This window comes from Oreochromis aureus, linkage group 19, assembly GCF_013358895.1.
Source record: "Oreochromis aureus strain Israel breed Guangdong linkage group 19, ZZ_aureus, whole genome shotgun sequence".
Taxonomy (NCBI): Eukaryota; Metazoa; Chordata; class Actinopteri; order Cichliformes; family Cichlidae; genus Oreochromis; species Oreochromis aureus.
The window spans coordinates 18,041,686-18,056,946 of record NC_052960.1 but is presented as its reverse complement, the minus strand read 5'-3'; the positions used below and the strand labels follow the sequence as shown (position 1 = coordinate 18,056,946).

General features: G+C 40.8%; 1 protein-coding gene across 3 annotated transcripts in view; it reads right to left on the bottom strand.

Moving 5' to 3' along the window:
• Positions 1-15,261, bottom strand: part of rnf144aa (ring finger protein 144aa) — a 31,011-nt gene that overhangs the window by 13,274 nt on the left and 2,476 nt on the right. For all 3 annotated transcript variants that reach the window (XM_031758340.2, XM_039603398.1, XM_031758339.2), the window contains one exon: positions 1,469-1,619. In XM_031758340.2, coding sequence (XP_031614200.1) covers positions 1,469-1,603 — 135 coding nt within the window. In that variant the 5' untranslated portion in view covers positions 1,604-1,619. The remainder of the gene's footprint in view (positions 1-1,468; positions 1,620-15,261) is intronic.

Genomic DNA, 15,261 nt, shown 5'->3' with positions numbered 1-15,261 from the left:
ACAGTAATAGAGATGCCCTGCTTTAGCATGTTATAACATTTCTTGGAGCAAACACATGAATTATGCTTTTCATGTGAATCTTCTATGATTCATTTAAGGGAAGCCAGTAAGTTTTACAAAGCTGATTGTTACCAAAGACACACACAGACATAAACCTTCTATGTGCCACGACTGGTTTTTTTCTAGTTTTTTTTTTTTTTAACTGTTCCTTTTATGCCAGCCCCCAAAAAAAAGGAGGAAAAAAAAGAGAAATAAATTGCAACATACTGGAAATGTTAGCATCACATACTAAATGTTTCATGCAATATATATTAAAAAAAAAAGGGAAATGGTGAGTTACCGACTGCATTTAAATTGTGGTTGTACTCTGGAATAAAGTGTGCTAAAGGAAGTTTGGCAATTACTGCTGCACCCCAGACTGAGTTCTAGGAAATGGCAGCTATTTTTAGTTGTCATTCATGAGCATTGTTTCCTCATCCCTGGGCAAGATTGGTTTACATCTGCTAACCAATTGAGGGGGGGGCTATCGTTTCTCAGCCTCAGCTGTTACACTGGAGGGATGTGAGATTTATACTGCAGCCATTTCGGTGTATGACTTTTACTGGGTCTAAATTTAACACAGAAGTTACATTTACTGTACTTCAACGCAGAAGCAGATCTTACTTAATCTTACTATTATTAGATAATCGTAGTCTATTGAATAATAGTAATATTTATGTTGTTTGAATTGGAGTTTTAGGAAATAAATGCACAACAACAGAACCCCATTGATTGCAACATCCCTTATGAACAAAAGCTTTGCGGGGGCAGGAAGGAAGGAAGCTCCTTTTAAAGTTAGAAACTTTTGGCAGAATGTGATTTAGAGAGGGACAGCTGGTACCCAGGGCATAGAGAAACAACAAACTACGAGAGTAGAGAGTAGTTAAAAGTTAATGACATGTATTAGTGATATATAAACACACAACTGAAGTTCAGCTGAGTGGAGGAGAAGTGCTAAGTGCAACATGGAAAGACCCCAGTCTATGGCAGGACAACAAAGTGATAGCTCTGGGTCAACAGATCCAGTCATAACTGTAAGGTTTATCAAAAAGGAACGTTTTAAAACTAGCCTTAAAAACAGAGGATGCTTGCTAATAGCTGAAAGTTCTGCTTCTCATTGTACTTTTGGGAACTCAAGAAACTGCAAGTAAGCCTGCAGTAAATGCTCTATTGGGATCACAAGGTACTGCAAGTTGTTAAAGATATTATAGAATCTTATCGCTCAGGACTTTATACAGAAGAAAGAAGGGTTTAAATTCAATTTTGGATTAAGCTGGGTGTCAGTGAATAATATCTTCTGGTATTAACTTCATCTCTTTTTCTGGTTCAAAAAGACTCCAGGGTTCCTTAAAGTAGTACCTGAGGCCACAGCAATGCCAAAAAAAAAAAAAAAAAAAAAAAAAAAAAAATAAAAAATAAAAACCCTCACCAGTGTACAAAAGACACATTGGCACTGTGTGATGGTGGTCATCTGCTCCAGAGGGAACTCTCCAAGGCACAGCTTACATGAGACCAGAGGGTCCACGGCCAGCTCCCACGTGGGACGGTACCGCGCCGTGGTCATCTTCACCGCCACGGAGCTGAAACATCAAAAGACACAGGAGGGAAGAGGAGAGAAAGCAATTAGTTAAGCTCAATGTTTCCTGGGAGATAGTGAAACAAATACTGCTGGTGACAGAATAAATAAGAAAAAAAAAAAGGAGTCTGTGTAGCTTCGAATTGTTTTTTTTGTCTGTTCACTTAATAAATCCTCCGTCCAAGATTTGCTCTGACTCAATGCTTTACGAATTGTGTCCAGCGAGGTTGCACACACACAAACGGGCTTGCTGTATGCACAATGACACTAATTCGCCGCCTAAATGGCCGTTGTCAGTTCTGTTCATTTTTATTTCAGGCCTCATGCTTTCTGGCATTAAAGAAAACACGGTTCAAAAAGCTTCTGAAGCTCCTGTAGTTATCTTCAACAGCTTTCACAGCTCCCTGTGAAATTTTCACTTGGTATGAAGTTACACTTTTTTCCTTCACTTCGCGTCATTCCGTGTCTCTTATGAGAGTCAGAAAGGGTTATTTTAGGCCGTCTCGTCTCACTCTCTCCTTCTCTCTACAGCTGAGAGCAAAGAGCACCCACTCGGCTGTTTACAGGAAGTGCTCCCGCACATACACAACGTCAACACTGTCAAGCTCTCCCCGTGCTGCTTAGCAACTGGCTAAAGGAGGATTTTGGAGGTGGAGGGTGAGCTGATAGGAGGGGGAGAAACGTGGCAGAGGGAAACAGACATGGAGAGTTCGCAGTTTGCCTTCACTGGTCGCAGTCTGCTTCAATGTGCAGCTGCCTGTTTGCAGAAGAGGGAAGCAAGTGGGAAGAGATGGGTTGAAGAGTTCATATCCATGGACTCTTGTGCTGTCTAAATGTGCTAGTCAGCGATGAGAGAGACAATGCACATCACATCCTCCTCCTTAACAACACATTACACATTCTAAGTAGATTGGGAAATGCAGGTCATTGCATCCACCACTGACTGACTTCATTAAGCTGTAAATTAAGCGGTAAAGTCAATCCACAGATGATGTGCGCTAGGATATTAAAATAATAAGAGTTACAATCTGCTAATGTGGCAAATATCTCTTTGTAGGATTGTGTCTGGTGTCTTCTTTCAGTTCACTGGCCACTTTATGAGGTGCTGGAAACATTCAGAGATTTTGATCCATATTGACATGATGGCATCACACAGCTGCGTTCTCCTACTGGAAGCAGCTCAAAGGATAGGGACGCACTGTGGTCATAAAGAGGTGGACATGGTCAGCAACAATAATCATGAAGGCTTTGGTGTTTAAACAATGCTCAGATGATAGATCCTAGATAGATTCTTTTTTGACCTCACCACCCAAATGTAGCTGCAGAGAGCAAGAGTCATCAAACCAGGCAATGTTCTTGTAGTCTTCTATTGCTCAATTTTGTTGAACCTTTGCAAACTGTAGCCTCACTATCCTGTTTTTACCTGACTTCAGTGCTGTAGCCCATCTACAAGGCTCAATGTACATTCAGAGATGCTCTTATTCATATTTTGGTTGTAACAAGTGGTTTTTGAGTTACTGTTGCCTTCCTATCAGCTCAAAGTGGTCTGGTCATTCTCCTCTGACCTCTGACATCGACAACCATGGCATAGTTCAACAAGTCACTTAAATCACCTTTCTTCACCAATCACATGGCAGCAGCCTAATGCATTTAGGCTTGTAGACATGGTAAGACAATCTGCTAATCTGCAAATATAGAGGAACTGAACATGTGTTCCAATTAAAGGGTGTAAGTATATTTGGATTGTTGGTACAAATGGTTTTCTCTTTAGATAGAATGGGTTGATAAATGATAAAGGGCATAATTTCAGTGTTTTCACTATAAATATTTCCAAACATTGTGAGACAACCTCCTCATCCTCAGGTTAGTAGAAGTAGGAGGAAGAAGAGTCATGATTAAAATGCAAATGTACATTAAGATGGAAAACTGCTCATCTGAAAGTACAGGTTTAAGCAATAATATATAACATGCGTCACTACTCTTGTTTGTGTAAACAAAAACTCAAACCCTCAAGCTGGGAAACTGTTACTAGTAATTGATGCTAATTCATTTGCTGCTTGACTGGGGGCAAATGTCTCATTTGTTACAATTGGACTGCTTCAGTTCTTCCTGTTTTGCATCTCTTTGTCGTGTTTTAAGTAGGAGGGCCAAGGAGGAAATTGCAAAGTGAGAAAAACTGAGAGGATAAATCAGAAAAATGAGATGCAGCTCATGTCTGACTCACTCAAAATGCCTGGCATCCATCCATCCATCCATCCATCTATCCACCATCCATCACGCTCACCAGAAAGCACTGAGTGGTGAGGAAGCTGCTTTATGTAGCTGCTGAACTCATAGAAAAGCTTAAATGGCAATTTGTTATCAGGGTGGTGCCAACTCATAAATATGACCCTCGGGGGAGTGCGTGGAGGTGTGTGCTTTGGAGGCCAAAAGGAGACAAAAGAAAAAAAAAAAGTCAAAAGAGAAACCAATTACTAAATTAATGATGTCACAACTGCAAATGCAGCCAGACAATTTAGTGTAATGGTGTGTAATAGCCCTTTTTGTTAGCTTAGGGAAAGGGAAAAAAAAAAAAAAAAAAAAAAAAAAAAAAAAAAATCATGCAAAGCACTTTGAAACTAAACATAAAAAATATAAACATGTTAAGACAGCCTGGATCATCACTGTTCAAAAATGAATAATAAAGTAAATGTGCAGGAACTTCTATAAAAACAGAAGCAGCTTAGCCACCATTTCATTCAATCAACAAACTGCATCATTAAATATGATTTGAATACGAGTTGAACCCCACCGGCAGGAGTGGACTGACACTTCACAGGATAGATGCTTAACACTACAAAGCAAAAAGCTTTGTTGAGGACTAGAATGATAAGATATTCCAGGGTGACTGAATTTAGTTTTTTTTGTCTCTTTGTCTAAATTACTAATTGATATACATTTACATTCCACAAGCAGGATCTCCTAATACAGTGGGTACTTGAATACTTGAACCTTTTCCTCTAATCCCAGGTTTTATATCGGCTGTGCAAACACTGACAGACTGGGTCGATGTGGACAAATGAAATGGTTTTGTAAAGCCCTGACATGGCCTGAGGAGGAAAGAGGGAGCGAGCGAGATAGAACGGCAAACGGAAAATGAGTTTTCACGAGAAAAGGTGGTGCAGTGCGATCCCTCTGCTGCATTATTAACTAGATGGTCCATTATCACTGAGAAAAACACGCGCGTGCACACAGATACACAGGATATTCAAAGCAATGGACTACTTGTGCTATTGTTTCAAATATAGCCTTCCTGAGTACGATAAGTCTGAAAAGGTCAGGTCAGAGAGTTAAAGATTAATAAAGTGAGACTCGGAAATCAAACATCTTTCCTGTGCAGTGTCTACCATGTGTCAGTCATCAGTCTAAAATAGCCCTCACTCACAGCTTAACCGGCTACAGCACCATGCATGCCATAATGACTCCATATCCAGGAGACAAACAGACACACACACACACACGCATTAACAATCCATTGCATAACAGGGGTGGAACTAGTCACAGAGGAGTGACTGACTTCTCCAGGGAACAACAAGTAAATGGGATTTCTTGCCGCAGTAGAAGGCATATGATGCCACCCATTAAAGTTTTTTTCACCTACATCATGTTATGTAAAGCAAAGGTCAGCCACAGTACACAAACCCAAGCACAGTTGAACAAACACACACAAGCCATGCAAGTAACAGGAAAACCTTAACTAAAAAGCATACTGCCCGAAGCCTCACATCACAAGCTGACCTCACTTCAACAATTTCAAGGTTTTCATGGTACATATGAGGACTATGATGCAAGGCCAGACACAGACTCACTCATGACCAGCATATAAACATTATGCCTCTTTATTGTTCGGGAATTCATGTATATTGTCTTACAGATACACCTGTTGAACTGCTTGTTAACACAAACATCTAATCAGCCATCAACACTGCAGCAACGATCACCCGATCTCAATCCAATGGAGCACCTTTGGGAGGTGGTGGAAACAGAAAATCTGCAGCAGCTGGGCGATGCCATCATCATCATGACAGGTGGGTACAAATATGGAGAGCATAAAGAGCAATGGTGAATAACTACTTGTCAACATATGTTTTTAATGAGTAGCAGTACTCTGAATTCCTTTCTTGGAAATGTTTGTACAAATCTGCAACAGTTACAGTGTTTTTCCAGTCAAAGTCCTCCTGAATTGTGAACATTGCTTTCTTTCTATTTACTTATTAAAACCAAACAACCTATTTTAATCCATCAGAAAGTGTCATTTATGAGTAAACAATTAACAAAGTAGCCCAACATGGAAAATTGATAAAAGTCTTCTTAAAAAAGAAGCTAGACCGATATTAATACACTGCTCCCAGTGTTATCTTCTAATCAGAGTCTGCATTCATATAAATGCTGCTTCCTAGCTTGTAAAGAAAATCCTAAAATGTTAATTCTCACCTGAACCCCCTCAGAGAGAGTTTAGAAGTGAGAGCACATTTTCGCATGCTTCAAAAAGCAGCCTCACGCTGAATAACAATGCAAGCCTTTACATTCACTAGGAATCAGCCTCAAATAACAGGTTATAATGCACCAGTGTGTACGATCTGTATTGTGTCATTTGCTTTGATGCAGATGGGCAAGCACAGAGAATCAGTATTTCAGCTCGTTTTCAACTGAGCACAGTTTCACGTCGCATCCTATCTGAAATTAAAGGATAGACAGCAACCATTAACTGCTTTGTAAGTCTGGGCAACCCAATTTTTTCTTTTTCTTCTCACACATGTGGACACGCACAAAAATGTCTTTCGTCTGATTCAGAAAGAAACTGCTGTCACCCAATCAGACGAGGCAGAGACAGTGTGACGAAGGACACGCAGTAAATACCGAATTGTGTTCAGCTGCAGTAAACAGCTCATATTGTCCTACGTAAATTATGAGAACGGCCCAGTGCAGTAGATGCTCGCCCGTGTGATTATTTGCCACAGCCAAATGAATATTGTTAGAGGAATGATATAACACCAGCTGTCATGAACAGTTTTCGTTCTGACTGGCTTTATCGGTGAAAACGGATCTTTCTCAACTTTTCTGAGCATCATTTTTGTCTGGCACACAGCTACAATCATTTCCTTGTCGTCTCATTGGACTCGGTCCTTTAATTGCATTTCGCTGGAATGCATCACTCTTCACAGAAGCATGATTCATTGCAACTCAAGAATCCATGCGCACACAAATAGTTATTGAATCTTCGGAAATTTCGATACAGTTAACAGAAACTGGAATTTGTTCGTTTCTTAAAGAATTATTAAGAAAAAGTAAAAGAAAGTGATAGGTTTCTAGCTTGAACCTATTCGCTGGAACGTTGAAGGCAATGTAATTACACAGCAAGCAAGACACGAAGTAGGCAAGTTCTTCATGTTTCACGTGCACGGGAGAGAACTGGACAGGCGCCGTTCCTTCGCTTGACCCCAGTTGCTCTCGTCCGCTCTCCCGTAACACTGCTCTTTTATTGTGGTTACATGAATATGCATAGGTTCATTAACATATGACATCTTATATAGGTATACATGTGAACAAAGAATACCTTTGTGTGTGTGTGTGTGTGTGTGTGTGTGTGTGTGTGTGTGTGTGTGTGTGTGTGTGTGTGTGTGTGTGTGTGTGTGTGTGTGTGTGGGGGGGGTCAAACTGTGACCCCAGGAAGACTACCCAGAGCCGTCGATCTAAACAAAAGGCACTTAGCCTAAAACAGTTTATCCTACCATAAAACAATAAGACAAGGTACGACCTCTCCCCTGCTCCTAAAATGTGGGTGTGAAAGTCAGAGAGCTCTGGAATGCACACAAAGCTTGCAGACTATTAAGGATCAAACCTCTACCAATCTACACCTAATTATAAAACTCTAAGAATATATGAGTAGATATTTCTAAGCATAAATGACAATCACAATACAAATCTAACAGAAAGAAAAAGTACTCCAGGCTGAGCTGTGTGCACAGTGATCGTCAGTCTGAAATAACCGCATCGTGATCCTGCTCTCTGCTGCCCTGACCGCCCCCCCCATCATTTACTTCCTTCCTTCCTTCCTTTCCTCACTCAAAAGCCCAGCCCTGCTCATTGTGGCCAATTAGTGCAGCCTTTAAGTTTATGCCATATTAACTCTGCGAGGAAGAAGACGCAGTGGAGAGAGAGAGTGACAGGCAATCTGCCAATTTTGCCTTTTTTCCAGCCTCCCTTGGCTCACCTTTACTGCCTGATATTTCTTCTTGTCACCTCATGGTGCAAGCTTGTGGCTTTTACTCGCTGTCCTAGGCAACCAAACAAACAGGCATACCACGGACTTTATTTATAACCACAGCCTACGCACAAAACTGAGCAAATAAGATAGGTACAACAATACAAACTTCTTGAGGATGAGCATCCTGTAAAGCAGCTGTGCTCTATGTGCACCAACATTTCGGAGACTGGGGGGGGGCACAGATGCTTCAAAGTAAGTTTTATAATAAATCATCTCAAGTTTAACTTGTGAATTTGCAGAAAAACAGTATTACACTGGACTTGAGCTTCTTAAAAGATGCAAGCAAACAAACCATTTACATATCTGATTCTTAATTCAAAATACTGAGCATCTGGCTCATTACCATGTTCCCAAACCCTCTGTGCTCTGAGAAGGGTTCTGTCAGCTGACTCTTACTTAAGCACAACTCCCTAAGTATCTGTAGAAGGTATGCTTTTAAAATGTGTGATCCTACGAGCTTGTTCATCAGTGCTTTTGTAGCTTTCTGAAAAATCAAACTGCTTTGTCGGGGTCAGCACACACTCTGCTTGAGCATTGCATTGTGTTGGCATCATAGACGGTGTATAAAAGAGGTAAGCATGCAAGCTTCTGCAGGTGCTTGATATTGATATTGTGTTTGCTCCTGTACTTAACAGTTTTACCGTTGCACACTGGTTCCCTTCTCCAATAGGTCATGTTAAACTCTCAAAAAGAAAGCAGTTCACCGTTACAATTTTAGAGAAGTGATGTAACGACAGCAATAAACTATTGTGCAACTGCACATCCAAAGACGACAGCAACCTATGTGGCAAAAGTAATGGTATAATTGATGAGCAGCCGTTATGTGATTACTGAAGCTATAACCGTAATGCACTACCGTGTATATAATGACAGCTTAGGTTATTCTTTAAAGCAGCTAACCTACATTTTATAAGTCAAAGTGCACACAGAGTATTTTTGGGTGGCTCTATTGCTAAAAGTGAAAGGTGACTTGCTCTTTTTGACAGGCAGCAGTTGGGGACAGACGCCATCTGTCCTTGACACAGAGGTGGGGTGGGAGGAGGGGGGACGTTGAGGGTGTAGCCAAGAGTTGCGATAGGCCTAGGTTTTACATGCCCCAATGAGTTACACAGTCACCCAAATGTATTTTGGCATTGTGTGTGCTCTCTGTGTGTGCGTGTGCTCTGTGTGTGCTCTGTGTGTGTGTGTGTGTGTGTGTGGGGGGGGGGCTTAGCAAGTCAAAGTCCATCTTGCAGTGTGGGCCAGACGGACAGTGAAATGGTGATTAAAAAAAACCCAACTAAATATAATATAAACTCAGTGCATTCAAGCATGTCGATACGGTTAATACGACCTGCTGAATTTCAGTCTGAGTATCAAAATGGTAATTTAAGCAGCTTTGAAAGTGTCTTGGTTGTTGGTGCCTGATCTGAGTATTTCAGTAACTGCAGATCCACTGGGAAAATCACAGTGGATCTTTCCCAGTTTTACAGAGAATGTTCTGAAAAAGAGAAACTATGTTCTCTGGGTGAAAATGTCTTGTTTATCTCAGAAGTCAGGAGAATGGCCAGACTGCTTCACGCTGACAGAAAGACAACAGTAAAATAATGTCACAACCGAGGTATGCAGAAAAGCAGCTCTGAATGCTGAATAAATCTCCCAGCAGCAGAAGACCACACTGGGTGCCACTCCTGCCAGCTAAGAACAGGAAACTTCGCCAACAATTTGCACGAACAAAAGCCGTAAAAGTGAAAATGTTGCTGGCCTGACGGGTTTCGTTTTCTGCTGTGACATTCAGATGGTAGGGTCAGAATTTGGCGTCTGCCTTGTATCAATAGCTCAGGCTAGTGCTGCAAGTTTAAAAGTTTCAGATATTTTCTTGGCAAACTGTGGGTCCCCTTAATACCAGCTGAACACCATTTAAATGCCACAGCCTGTCCGTTTATGCTGTGCTCTGTGGTTTATTTTCCAGTTTAATTTTTGATATAGGTAATAACTATGACCAGATGGAAGAACAGAACAAAGTCTTGTTTTCCCCAATAATTTTCAATTTAACAAGAATGACAAAAAGGAAAGAATGCAACCCATTCACAGGTGACAGTGGCTTAACTGCCATTATCTTTGTCACCTACCATTAATATGTCAACAGCTAGAGGAAATTCGGGGGAACGCAGCAAAGCTATACTACAATCAGTGTTAATGCCAGCCACTGGAGCTGCCTTCAGAGAAAAGAGAGAAATAAACTAGAATGAAGCAGACTAGCAAGACGGGAAACAAAAAAGAAAAAGGGAAGGAAAGAAGATGTAGTTGAAAGGATGAGTGAGCATGACAAAGAGGGAAGTGGGTAAAAACAGACTGAAAGAGTGACAGTAAAAATAAAAGACTGGAGGAAATACAAGAAAACAGCTGGAATAAAAAGGGCTCTTTTCTTTTATGCCTCCTAACTAGACCATTAGGCAAACAAGCTGAAGCTTTGGCAGTACTTAATGACTGAGTGTAAATATTCATGAGATTTTTGTAGCATTTTGTTTTTTCCTTCAAGTTGTAAAGAGCCTACATTGAAGAAAGTCGACTCGATGTTGGGCCACACTCATCGATAAAGTTCTTCTTTTGTTAGTATTTCATCCCCGCCATTTTCCTTTATACAAAAAAAGCCAATTCCTTCAAACCAGTACCTGTAGAAGAGGACACAGCGGTTAACAAACCGTGCTGTTCTCATCTCACAAAAGAGAAAGAAAGACTGAAAACTGAATGACATGGTGGTGAACAGCAGGCACAGAGCAAAACAGTCAGATGGGGGCTAAAGCAAGGGGGCCAGTTCTTGCCTACAGAGTCTTATTGTCTGTGGTAACAGCACTTACAGTTCTCTACAGCACAAAGACTGAACAAGATATGGATGTTGGTGTGGAGACAGTAACAGGAGATACTCGTTTCTTACCAAATCTGTATGCAATAAAAAAAAAAAAAAATGAGGCAGAGACGGTAAGCTAGTTCTCACCTCCAAAAAAACCATGCTGGCACACATTATTGTCTCGCAAGCTGAGCGAAGATGACAGGCATGCCACACTGAGCCTATTTCTATTGACAGATGGAGAGAGCCCGGGCAAAGGGTCGACTTTGCTGGGAATCTCTTGTCATTCATCGCTTTGCATCCTCAGTCTTTACGTTTACATGTAGGGTTTAACTAGATTACAGCGGATAATAACAGGGAAAGTCCAAGGTCATTATTGTGGACATTTGACTTATTTATATATCTGTAATCATGCAGGGAAATTGTTAAACTACTCCCGGCTTTAGCTGACAAACAACACTTATCTAATACCGTAACACTGCTCAGCTGGGTATGAAATTGTGTGAACTGCTTTGTCTAATGAAGGAAAGTTAGTTTTAGTTTGTTATGCAAATGCGTCCAGAATTCACTTTGTACTTCTGTCCAAAACAGAATCCAACAAATATCAGCTGGCAGGAATTTCTCTTTCCAGACTCTGCTTGGTTGATCAGCGCTTTTGGCTTTCATTTTGTAAAAGTTCTTTATGTTTTTTTTCCCTCCCTACCAGGTTGTTCTTTATTTATTTATTATAATTTAACTGTGAAATCAGACTCATTAGAATCTCTTGTGAATTTTAATACAAATCAAAATGTTAGAAAATACTCATAGCTGCTGAATAGATGGACTAAATGGACAAAATCTTGACTGTTACGCACACAGTCGACAAACGCAAGGACACATCCACTGAGAGCAGCAGCTGACAACTGACAAATAAGGCCTGTATTCGCACGCTGATAGAATGTTCCTGAACTACACATATTAGGCTGTGTTTCTGAATAAAGAGAAGACAAGAAGATGTCTGTAATGTTTGCAGTTTCTAATATATGAACACTTCCTGATTTATTTGGACTTATAATGGAGGTGATGCCACTCTGTCTTCACCCCATCAGTTTGACGAGTTAAGACGAATAAACCGTAACAGGTCTTGTGTTCATATCATGACAAGGAAAATAGGATTTATTATTTCTTAAATTTTGCTTTTGAAAATAAGAGAAAAGGTCAGAATTATCAATTTACTATGTCAAACACACGGTGAAAGAGTGTTAACACAGAAATTAGCACATAGCATTGATTCCCTTTACGTGTCAGGCTGAACACTCAGTGTGTGTGATTGGCATATCACACACACACACGAGGCATAGTCTACATGTCCCTCATTAGAAAAAAATGCCCTGGGGACAAATTCCTTATGCCACTGCACTGTGCTAAATGAACTGAGATGAACTGAGTAGGTTATGTCAAGATCGGCAAAAAAGCTAATTCATAACATGAAGAGAAGTAAGAAATAATAAAAAGAACTGCGTTTTCTTTTTTACCACAGCTTTAAGCAACTAAATAGTACTGATCAAGACACTTAAGTGGAGTCGGGTCGTGTCAGCCATTTTAGTCTTTCACTGAAGTTATTTTAATGAGGAAAATACACAACAAGGGCTAAAATAACAAGCGTGACTCTTGCATGCTGAGCACTGCCGTCACTCCACTGGACAATAGTGTTTTCATGGACAAAACAGGAGTGAGAAGCACTCCAACAGAGAGGCACTCAGAGTCTAATCTGTGGGATACAGTGGCACTCTCACCAAGCAGTGGGCTAAACAATTCACAAGCAATTTTGCTAATCGCTGAGTCTGCAAAGCAGACAAAACAGAAGAGTGGATAGAGTCAGATCCCCCAAGATCTCATGCCCCAGTCTGACCCTCCCTACTCCCTGTAGTCCTGCCATGACATGACATCACAGCTTATCATGTTGTACAGTGTGCTTTCTTGTATCACGTAAAAATCACCACGACAGCATATTATTTTCTCTCTGCCTCCCAGCTCTTTCCTTCCTTGCTGTTGTGATGGGATGCTACCCTTTACAGAAAACCCAGTCTACAGGTCTCCCGTAGAAATGGGAAGGAGGAAGCCCCAAACCCATGCTAGGAAATGTTCTGGCATCCTGTTGTTGGGTTTGTTGTAGAAACACATAGGATACTATCTCACTAAAGGTAAGTAAAGGCCCTCAAAGTATCTACATGGGGGAAAATATTACAACACCCTGGCAACACGCTAAAAAGAAAGCCCCATTAGAAGTTTTTGATACTTTGATATATTCTCTATCAATCCTTATCCGGTTGGGCCTGTAGTTCGGACATGTGTCAGGCATTAGCCGTCACATATTGGTTATAACTGATCCAGATACTTTTGTGACACTGCACATTGGAAAGAAAGGGTAGAAATTGATCAGAGTTACTGACAAGCTCTAATTTTCACATTATTTTTGCAGAGAATGAAAAAAAATGGAAAGCTGGAAACAGAAAACCCCCTGCAATGTTCTTGATTAAAACTTACTCATAAAAACAGTTGCATTGACCACAGCTTCCCAAACATCTTCACGCCACTTAAAGTTAGGATCTTTAGGATTTAATTAAATGAACCTGCCTTTCCAAAATTATTCTGGATTATTGAAAAAGTAGCCCAATTAAACAGGCCTAAATTTTAAAGGCCTTGTATCCAAACAAGTCTGAACACTAAATTTGCAACGGTGTCCTTAGTAGCGTTAAGCACTAAGCAATAACCACACTGCAGCTTTAATGATTCCAACTTTCCAAATCTTATTCATTCCAAAACAAGAATGGTGCAGGAAAAAACCTTCGATATCTGCCCAACAGGCCAAGTTGTAATGTGATCACATCTCCTCTAACAAGGGGATTTTCACATTGTCAATGTAATTTTTACTCTTTCAATCCCCAGTGGCACTAATCTATGCTTTACAAAATGCCAGGCTGCACCACATTTCGCTTCAGTGGTGTCGAGATCCCAGCCTACCACTTGGCTCATCTACTTCACTTAGCGGTTTTCATCATTTCTGCGAATGATTCTCAGCTGAGCGCGAGCCCGAACGTGTTCCATTTGCCGCTTTTATCTGTAGGTGGAGAGCGTCAGTGATGGAGACAGACATAGTAGGAGCAAAGGGCTGGCTTAATCCCAGTAGCTGAAGTGTGAGCTGTACCCCTTTAATGAACAGAAAACATAATTTGTTGTTGAACTACAGTCTACTGGGAGTACTGTAGGAGGAAAAACTTCCATCTCCTCCTACAAAATGTTTCTTCCTGACCTTTTCCAAATTATTAACCAACCCGTGGTGTGTGAATGCGAGACACCAAATTCTCCTCTTTATAAAAGCTTTACAAAGATGTGCTGGAAATACTGCAATATAATGATGATAAATTATCAGTATTCAAACCGTTTTCTGCACAAGTCAGTAAAATGCATGACCAAAAAAAAGAAATGGACCTAGAACTGCAGTGAAAGTCAAATATTTTATCCCTGGATGGTGCAAATATATCTGCTGGAACACGGGAAACTTTAATATTCAAGAAACAGATGTTCAGCTGGCGTTCACTTCTCCCTCACCTAAAATTCTTTGTTCTTAATCTTTGTTTGTGTGAAACTATCCTGACCCCTGAGGACTAACTGAAATGAAAGAAGACCACAGAGAAGATTCATGGATGTAGCGAAAGAGGTCATGCAGAGGGTTGGTGTGACAGAGGATGGAAGGGATAGGATGATATGGAGCCAGATGATCCACTACAGCAACCTCAAAGGGATCAGGCGAAAGAAGCAGAAGATGAAGAAGAAGAAGAAGAAGATTGAAATGCTCCGTCGTATAAAGTGTCCCGGTCAGCAGATTCCGTGGTGCGTTACATAACAGCGTCTCAATTTACAAAGCCCTACCTGTCTGAGAAAAATAGGGCGTGTGAGACCAGTTCAAAATGCCAAGAGGCCGTCTGGAAGAAGCACAGCGCACAAGCACCAAATAATACTCTCATAACAATCCCCGTCTCATCCAAACATAATCCTAACTGGCTGGATACAAGCCATAACACACAGAGCTAAAGTGCTCTCGGAGCAGAGAACATCATTTTCGGGAGCTATTTAGGGCTCAACTGACGGCAGTATTGCCTGTTTAGTGTGTACACTATCCTCCACTCTATCCCCAGCCATGCACACACACACCTGGAAACCAGCACCACCACCCAGAACACTCACTCCAAGCAACACCCTGCTGAAATGGCATTTAAGCTGTTGCATAATCTTTGGAGGACTGACAGCACAAAGGCAGAACACGACCCCTGAAATCAGATTACTCTAAAATGACTTTTTCTCTGGAAGTGTAAATGTTACCAGAATAAAGGAGTAATTTAACAAAGCTAGACTGCAGTAACAAAGTGTATATCTGAGACAGCTAAGGCTTTAGAAAGTCCAGTTACCTAAGCACAGTAATTTGACATTCAGTGTCAGCCCCCCTAAATTTAGCCTTACTTCTCTAAC